Raw genomic sequence first — 9,694 nt, forward strand, 5'->3', positions numbered from 1 at the left:
CAGGCCAGGGCCAGCAGGACCGCCGCGAGGCCCCCAGAGCCAGAGAGCAGGGAGGCGCAGAGGGAAAGAGAGCGCCGCCCCAGCCCAGCCAGGAAAGCAGCCCCCCGCCGCGCCGGAAGAGCCCAACGCAGGGCCCCACCGGAGAGGGACGCCCACAGCCCCAGACGAGCACCCCACCACCACCCAGGAGTTCCGGGCATCCCCCCGCCCCGACCCCAGGTACGAGCCAGGACCCCCCAAGGGAGACCCGCTCCGCACTCCAGGCAGCCACCCACCCGGCCCACGGTTGGTCCAGGTAGTAGCAAGGCAGGGGCCCGCCGCCCCCGCCCAGGAGGGGGGAACCCCGGGGAAAAAAGGGGGCCCACAAGGGATGTTATAAATATGGCCCGACCAGGCTCGGCCATGTTGGAAGTTTGGCGGGGCCCAGCGCCCAGGGGCAAGGACCAGGACCCACCCCCCAGGGACACGAACACCCCCGGCTCAGGTGTAATATGAACCCCCCCACCGTGCGGAGAGAGCACCGCCGGGCCCAGGGAGCCGGCACCCAAGGGACACGGCCGCCATCGCCAAGGGGCCCGCACCCCCCACCAGGGAAGGGGTAGGGGACAGATGGACCCAGGTCCCACCTTCCTTGTAAAATGTGTGTGCGTGTATGGGTGTTTGAGAGGGTGTTTGTGTGCATGTGTGTGTGTTTATGTTTGAATGTATATATTGAAGGGGGAGGGGTGTGTGTACTAAGGGGGGTGCAGTTAAAATTGGCGAGTAGGGCACTAAGGGGACATCTCCTGATTACTCACAGTGATGTCCCCTCACCCTCCACACCAAGGGGCCCTAAATGTCTAAGGTGCGGTTAAAATTGGCGGGTAGGGTGCCAGGAGGACATCTGCTGCTTGCTTGCAGTGATGTCCAAGCACCCCCCCTACCAAGGACCCTACATGTCTAAGGTGCAAATAAAACCGAAAGAGGGGGGGCCCACTCCATACGGCAACCATAGGAGGGGGGCCACTCCCAAGTAGCCCCCCCCCCAAGGCGCATCGCAGGCTAGACCCCCCACCCCCTCACCCTAATATGAGGTTATATAAGGAAGGGGGTAAGTTGGGGACAGCTGGTAGACTGTCCCCCGGTGGTCAAACAGCCGTCCCCCAGCCCACCCCCAGCAAAGGGGCCAGGGCCACCCAGCCCAGGGGCCCACCCCCGGAGGCGCCGACACCCCAGGCCCGGCACCACCCACCCCACACAGAGAGAGGACAAGCAAAGTTTTTAGTTCATCATTTGCTATTAGTAAAGTTCTAGCAAACTCACTAAACTCATATCTAATATCCACTTCATTTGAGCAAAATTGTGCTCTCTTTGTTGGAAGACCAAAGGGAAACTTGTCAATGCAGGTTATAGTTTCACTTCACATCATCATATTATCATTTTGATGCATTGAACTCTTTCAAGTTTGGGAAAATGAAATCTACAAAGTGAACGCAGCAACACATCTTTTTTTCTATTTTCTGTGCTCATTATTATATTGTTACAAAATAAACATGTAACTATTAGAAAACGGTTTAACTAAATATTCCCACATCTGTTTCATAGTCTAAACCAAAACTGTTGGTAAATCCAGTTTTATTGATATCTGTTCACAGAAAGAGACTTGACTCAAAGACCATCTCCAATAAAAATTGTGTTTTTGGTGTTTTTAAAATATTGATCTAGAATTTTTCTGATTTAAAAAAACTGTGTTTCTCAGTATGTATTCAAATCATTGTGAATCAGGAGCAGATAAAAAAACATTCAGATTGAAAACGTTTAAGCGACAAGCTCTCTGCTCCTCTCCATTCAGATTCATTCGATCATTCACAAATAAATCCAATATTGTCTTCATCATCTTCAAACAAGCTGGCATCTGGCTCAAAACTGTACGACTGGATAGTTCCAATATTCATTCATTTTCTTAACCGTTTTGTCCCTTTCGGGTCACGGGGCTGCCGGAGCCTATCCCGGCCACTTTTGGGTGAAGGCAGGGGACAACCTGGACAGGTAGCCAGTCTGTCGCAGGGTAGAATGTCCACAATCACACACCCATTCACTCTCACACTCACACCTAGGGACAATTTAGATTGGCCAATTAACCTATGCAGCATGTTTTTGGATGGTGGGAGGAAGCCGGAGACCCCGGAGAGAACCCACGCATGCACAGGGAGAACATGCAAACTCTACACAGAAAGATCCCCTGTTGATGTAGTTTTTCATCTCCCCCAGCCGGGACTTGAACCTGAGGCCTTCTTGCTGTGAGGCAAGAAGGCCTCACAGTAAGAAGGCTAACCACTGCGCCACCGTGCAGCCTAGTTCCAACATTGTTCGCCCTTTTTTGTTGCACTGGTAATCTTAGGTTGGGGGTGTGAGGGGCTGGAAGCCAGCAGGAAAGAGTGTAAACAAAGGGATGAAGGGGAATGAACGCAGGCTTACTTCCTGCCAACAGTCCCACCCACAACTCAGAGGGGAATTTCCGAAACTCCTACCGCTCTGCTGAAAAATTGTTAAAGAGAATGACAGGTTTTGGGATTTTGGCTAAAAATGACATGGTTGGAAGATCATAGAACTTTAAAAACTATTCTAAATAAGATCAAAATTGTTGCCAGAAATACTGTGATTATTTAACAAATGATGAGAAGATTCTTTTATTCCACCTTTTCAAAGTCAAACATCCGTGTTAATTGAAAGCTGTAAAAACCATTAAACTCTTCAACTTCTCTTCCATAAACAGCTGGAAAAAAAATGTGTGCTATAACAAGAAGTTAAGGGCTGCATGTCTGTGTTTAACTAAATCCATCTCTGGAGAAATCTACTTTTAACCCTTGTGCTATCCTGGGCACTTTAACATTGGGAGTTGGGTCATCTAGACCCACTAGACAGTGCTCTGAACCTTTTTTCTTCAATGATTTGTGATCTTCACTGGTGTCCATGGATTACATGAAATCTTTCCACCTTTATCCACCTTTTTCATGGCAGGAATAACATGTCAATGTAAGGGTGGGGTCATCTAAGATAGCACAAGAGTTACACGACAAGCTTCATGGGGACGAGTCATCATCAATCCTCCATTCTAAAGACAGAGGAGTCTTTTGTTCCAAAGGCTTTCACTCATTGACAACAAAAACAGATGCAGAAAAAAGAAATTCAGGTGTCGTACTCCTCAAGGTTCGAAACAGGTTATAATAATTAAACGGTTGTTTAAAATATGGTCTGCTGCAACAGAACAAGGAATGCATCTTTAAGTGTAGAGATTCATAAGTGTGTTTTTTTTTGTTCTCACAAACCTAAATTTGTTCTTTCTCTTTTTCTCTCAGACATTCAATCGCTTGTGCTCGGCCATACCCTTGAATCTTCAAAAGGTCAGCTGAGCACAAACAAAGACAAACATCCTCATTTTCTCTAGCTTGCCTGATTAAAAGGTTTAATTAAAAGGCAATTACAGACACATGTTCTTAGAAGTAAAAGCATTTTGAATTAGTGAGTCATTTTTAAAGGCAGAAATATGCAAATTGAGGAAAGGAGAGCAACTTTGGTGGGTTAGTCTGAAAGGAAAAGGCATTTACTGGAAGAAAAAAAAAAACGCAGAGCCAAAGTTCAGTGATCAAGAACCCATTGAAGATTTCTCCATTTAGTTCCATCAAACCAAATGAAAAACACATTTCAGAAAATGTTTTACTGTCTTCACCCAAGAATTCAATTCAATTTTATTTGTATAGCCCAAATTCACAACAACAGTCGTCTAGATGGGCTTTGAAGGATGCCATGTTCTTGTTTTTTTGTTCCTTCTGGACTTTGTTTTTCTTGTAATATCACTGTCAGGTCATAGATATGTATTCAGTTCACAAAGTAAAGAGAGGCTGACTTTTTTTTTTCATTTATTCATTGAATAATCCAAATCCTAATCCTTTCAGCAAACCCCTAAAAGAAATGAAAAGCACAAAGCTTCGGTCCTGTTTTTAATCCTGAACAAATACACGAACGCCTAATACATGAGAAAAAAAAGAAACTATTATAAAAGCAACCGCAGCTATGCAAATCAACACTTTTAGTAATTGTGATGCAAAAGGTGCCTCTCGCAGCAAAAAAACCCAACTCAACAAAGACGTCATTTACTTTAGCAGCAGCTCTGAGGCTTTTTAGCTCATTCCAGCAAGCTGCTTTTGCTTTTAAATGATGGCTTTAGTGGCACTGTTCTGATTCTGTCACTGCCTTTCCAGTAGCAGCAGGCAGCTTTTTGATAAGACAGGTTTGATCAGACAATACAAGAAAACACATCTCCCTGCCATGGGAGCAGCAGACAACAAAATATGAAGCTCCTTGGATGCTAAAGAGTCATTTAGTTATCTCGGGAGGATGATGGCCAAATTAAATCTAAAATTGAGTGATTGTTGAACTTTACTTCAGCATGTGGGCAGAATCACGATTCCAAATGCTAAATGGTGTCAAAAATGTGTGTATCAGGTGTAAAAGAGGAGGCAGCCTGCGTTTAAAGGCCAAACTGTTTAGATTTCTGATCAAATGTGGTTCAACAAACACAATATAATTTGGCTTTTTAGATATTTTACATGAAACTGATGTAATTGTAGAAGGGTAAAATGCAGCAAAAAAGGCAGAAAAAAAGCAACTTCATTTTTTTTTTCCAATGAAAATTGTTGGTGCAGTTTATGTACTTGGTCTATGTGTTTCTGTTACTAAACATTCAAATGTTCTGGACTTGTTTGAGACTTTCTGCTCCAGGAGTTTTGCCCACCACCTATCTGTCACAAAACATTAACTGGCGATAAAGTATAAGGCACATGAGAATTTAGTTTGACTTCATAAGAACCTTAACCACACAAATCAAATTGGTAATGTATGTCTCAAGGGCTGGACTATAATTGAATTGTATTTTAGTTCCCTTTATAGTCGCTTAAAATTGTGCCTTGATCTTGTTGTAAATGTGGAAGAAGAAACAGAAAATGATTATTTTATCCAAGAAAAAGCCTCTAAATAACCCCATTCAAAGCTAGAATCCCCTTGTTTTAAAACTGTTTTTAAACAACCTTGGTTTCATTTGATTAAATTTAACATAGCAGAAGAAAATTTAAAACATTTTTTCAGGATTTCAACAGGTGTAAACACCAGAGTAAAACCCCAAGCTCGATTTTCTGAAGGTGAAAAAAAGGTCTCCAAATGCTAACTTCCTGAGGAACACCTCGGAGCTGTCCGAGGTCCTGAACCAGCTTTTAAAAAAATCTTTCCTGTTTTCCCCCCAAATCCCCTGAACGTCTTCCTGTCCCGGAGTCAGCAATTCTATAAGAACAGTTTGATTGATATGACACGCACGTCCACCAGCGGCATCTTGAGCTCCACCACGAAGAGAGAAGCGATTCAGATAACTTGACAACAGCCCACACCTCTATTGATTGCTGAATACATTAGAGATTTGTGTGGGGTGTAAAAAATAATAAATAAACTTTAAAAAACGGGGGGGGGGGGGGGACTCGTGAGTGGAATAGATAACGGGGTCTGTGCTCGGAATTTTCCACTCCACACTCTTCCCCCAATCATGTCCCCTCATTGTCTGCTTTTCTGAAGCCCGCGTCCAGCTGTGCGTGCTTTCCCTCCACTGTGAGGCTGAGCTCTCCCGACTCCTCTGCTGCAGTGGGAAGCAGCTGTACGTGTCCCGCATTGCAGCTCCGCAAGGACGCGGAGCCACAATGACTGTATCAACCGCTACAGAGCGATATTTCACAATAACGACGCTTTTCGGCGATGACAGCCGCAGCCTTCGCAGGACAAAAAAAGACGCCATGATCCCCCTCCTCCTTCAGAGGACGAGAGGTCGCCTTTGAACGCCTGGGGGTTGATTATCCCTCTGTGCGTCTGACGCGGAGACAGAGAGACATCGGAGCCTTTGAGAACTTGTGTCATAAATGGGAATCAAAAAGGAAAAAACAAGAAAGTTGCATATTTACGCATACAAAACTAAATGGACCCAAATGGACAGAAAACATACTGAGTTTATTGGTCTCACAGATTTTCCAGGTTTTCATTCAGATCACCTGACTATGTTTGCAGGCCTGGATGCTGGAGCGCGTAATTTACAACTCAAATGAAGGAGGGAGGGTCTGTTAGGGAGATTAATCGGGACGCAGTTCTCCGATGAAGGCTTGATATGCGCTCATAGTACATGGCAAAGAGAAGACACCCGCACTTTAAAAGAGCAGATCAACCATGAAGGGGCGCATCAACCCCAAGATGCTCAATCCAATCATCTGTCCACCCCCTCCAGCCAAGACTCCAAGGCTCAACACAGAACAGAAAACGGAGCAGTAAAACATGCGGACAAAACCAACGGCGGCTTACCGTGCACCACAAATTTCAGCCTGGGCGCCTTTCCCGCAACGACCGAGGCCAAAAGTGCCAGGAGGACCAACGAATTCATCTTGCTTTTGAGGTCTGCTGTTCTCCACGATGCGCTCCGTCTGAAGTCCTGTCCTCTCTCCACTCAGGTCCCTCCCCGATCTGCTGTGTCCCATAGGCTGTGCCAACCACCGCTGCTCCCAGATACGTCTGCTCTTCCAGAGGTTCCAGGGGCTCATAACATTTGGGGTGTCTGGCTTCAGGGAGACGACAGGCAGCGGGGGGAGTGATGCTTTGCAGGAGCAAAATGAATACATTGACTTCGTGTTATTCCAAATCCACGATTATGAATTATGCTCCCCATACCTGTTGCTGAAAAGATGATTTTATGTTTGGATGGCCAAACAAACATCTAACTGTTTTTATACTTTCTATTTTTCTTAAATTTGTATAATCTTTGGATGTAACTGCATCCAAAGTAACCTCAAATTAACCGTTTCTCCATCTGTTTCAAGAGTGTAAGATGAATTCGACTCTCACATTTTTGAATTAAAAGTCACAAATATGAAGAAGCGTGAATGGGGAATAACCGCCAGGAGAGGCTTCATAAATGCCTTCTTTTCATTCACAGGAAAATTATAGCTGCAGGCAGGCGCCGAGCAAAGCCTCATCTGCGCCTTTATGAGAGCTCTCTGCAGAGCAGCGCGCCATGGAGTGGAATAAATCAGCAGGATGTTACTCTAAAAATCAGGGAGAAAAAGAGGCATTCCGGTTTCTCATTCACTTCAGATGCCACACAGACGACAAAACGAGCAGAAATCCACCCACGTGATCTGCATTAAAATAGCTTGAACTGCCTCTGTAATCAATCATTTGAAGCCGATTCAGATCTGATCTTTGAAGTGTTTGTATTTGCTGAAAATTTGAGCAACCATAAGTTTAATATCTTCAGTCACATTCGGTTATTTGGTCATTTTAAGACCAGATCCCTGTTTTATTTTTTTAGGAACAGATTAACACAATACAGCATAAACGTTCAATCTGCAGTCCACCACGCAGTTTCAGAATGTTTTTCCCTTCCCAACTAACGTTTTTCTATCCGTGTATAACTGGGATTACATGCTTTGTCGATTTAAGACTTCAATCCTCAGAGATTTTTGTTTTGTTGACTTTATGTTTCCCACATTTCACCACTAGATGGCAGCAAAGGCAGAGTTTTCCGACTGGTTTTCACAATAACTTTATGTTTCTTACATCATTGCATCTGAACGTCCTGTTCCCACTTCAGAGGTTCAGTGTGCTGATGTTTTATTATTAAGATGACCTATTGGATAGAATACATACATATATGTTAGTATGGGATTCATAAAATACAACTTTTCCTAAAGGATAGATTTTAGATTTTCATTAAAATCTTATACACAAATTCATGGAGAGAAAAGCTAAATCAAATTCAAAATGATGTGGAGATTAAAGGTGGGCTGCCTGTGATTCCTGGCTGCCATGCACAATATTTCAAGTGGGTTTCAGATTTCCTTCTGATTGGTCTCTTTTGAAACAAAAAGGTCAGACTTGGGCTGCGGACAAAAATATCCTGACGATATGTCATTTGTTCAGTTTTTTTTTTTTGTAAGATCCATGTAAAATCTGTAAGTTTTGGTTGTTTTAAATCAATATCTCGGAATCTGGAGGAAGAAAGCTGCTTGAGACTGATCAAGACAAAGTTTCAGTTGTTCAGTTTCATGAACATTTTTTTCAACTGTATCTGTTGATTTCCTGTGTTTTATTTGGTTAAAAGTCAACGCTGTCATCTACCAGGATGTTTCTGAACACTTCTAGCTTCAAACTGCTCACTACTTTTGTGAAGATGGTGCGTTTTATTTCCCAGCAGGACTTGGACCTTGTGCACACTTTGCCAAAAATATCAGAGGCAAGAGATCCCTGTGGCTGATTGGCAGGAAATTCACCTGAACTGAAGGAACCTTAGGAGGAAGAGACAACAACTCAACACAGAAAACTCAAGGAGATCTATCAGAGCAACATCCCAGCAATCCCAGGTTGAATCTTACATTTCTGTAAATGAAACTTTAGTAGATTGTGTTTTCAATATTTATAAAGTACATTTTTGCGATTCCTATTTAAGCATAAGACAGAGAATACAATAAAGCTGCTTGTGAACACAGCTTCAGCTTATTGGGATTTACCTTGAAGCACCCTCTTTCATCTGCAGTCAGACGGCTTTAGGCTTCACTTTGATTTACTTACAAAACACTTGATTGAGGAAAATGGCTTTTGCTTGTTAAACCTAATGAGTCTATTTAGTTTGTGCTCTCAGCACAACTGCCGGGTTTAAATCAGAACATCAGCAGATCACAGGGACTAATGACGGCGAATCCAGAGAATGAGGATGAGAATGATTGTTTTTCACCTAGTTGGGTCCAATTTAAAACTTACTCCGCAGATCCTGACACAGATCAGCGTAAACAAGACATTTGCATTAAGCATAGGGAAAAATTAAGTTTCTGATGTCACTTTTCATGCTGGAATTTGAACTATTAATGGATTTAACTTTTTACAGTTGTGTAGACTATTAAAAGTCCCACTCAGATCAAATTTTGACCTGTTGTTTTAACCATGATAATGCAGTTTTTAGCCAAAATGTAAAAAAAAGAAAAAGTTCGTTTTTGGGACACAGTTTCTGCAAAGCGGCAGGAGTTCATTAGTAATTCGCCTTCAAGTTGTGGGCGGGACCAATGGTGTGGAGCAAGCAAACCCCCTTTCCCCTCCCCATTCTTGAGAGCTCTATGTTTATGCACTCTCTCTCTAGCTCACAGCCTCTTACACCACAAGCTAATATTACTTGAAAATACGAAAATGGTGAGCAACATTGGAGCTATCCAGCCATACAGTTTTGTGCCAGATGTCAGCTCGAATGAGAAGAACAAAGACATTGATGGAGTCGTCGACAAGCATCAGAATGGAGCGGAGCAGGGAGCTTGTGGCCCGCCCGGCATATTTTATGTCACAAATAAGCTCTCTTTCAATCACTATTTTTGCATCTGCTCCTAAATAAACAATGATCTGGAAAATACATACTCAGAAAAGTCATTTTGAGCTTAATTTTATTTATTTATGTCAAGAACATGTTAAAAACACAAAAAACACCTTTTTTATTTTGGTGAGTCTTTCAGGACTGTATTTATTGACTCCATAGTTGAGTAATTTGGTTAAAAGGGCAATAATAAAATTAATAAAATAAGAAAAAATACTATTTTTAATGATTTAGTTGAGCTGTAATTTAATTTTTTTCTGGGAAAAACGGATT

At 43.0% G+C, this 9,694-nt stretch overlaps 1 protein-coding gene and 1 long non-coding RNA gene across 2 annotated transcripts in view; one reads left to right on the top strand and one right to left on the bottom strand.

Moving 5' to 3' along the window:
* Positions 1-8,260, bottom strand: part of LOC101155634 (semaphorin-7A) — a 46,259-nt gene extending 37,999 nt beyond the window's left edge. The window contains exon 1 of the mRNA XM_011485736.3: positions 6,373-8,260. Coding sequence (XP_011484038.1) covers positions 6,373-6,451 — 79 coding nt within the window. The 5' untranslated portion in view covers positions 6,452-8,260. The remainder of the gene's footprint in view (positions 1-6,372) is intronic.
* Positions 5,616-8,552, top strand: LOC105356023. Its single transcript, XR_910313.3, has 2 exons — positions 5,616-6,463; positions 8,258-8,552. It is a non-coding gene; the product is annotated as an uncharacterized LOC105356023 (long non-coding RNA).
* Positions 8,553-9,694: the final 1,142 nt, after the last annotated feature.

Source organism: Oryzias latipes, chromosome 16 (assembly GCF_002234675.1).
Source record: "Oryzias latipes chromosome 16, ASM223467v1".
In the NCBI taxonomy this organism is placed as follows: domain Eukaryota; kingdom Metazoa; phylum Chordata; class Actinopteri; order Beloniformes; family Adrianichthyidae; genus Oryzias; species Oryzias latipes.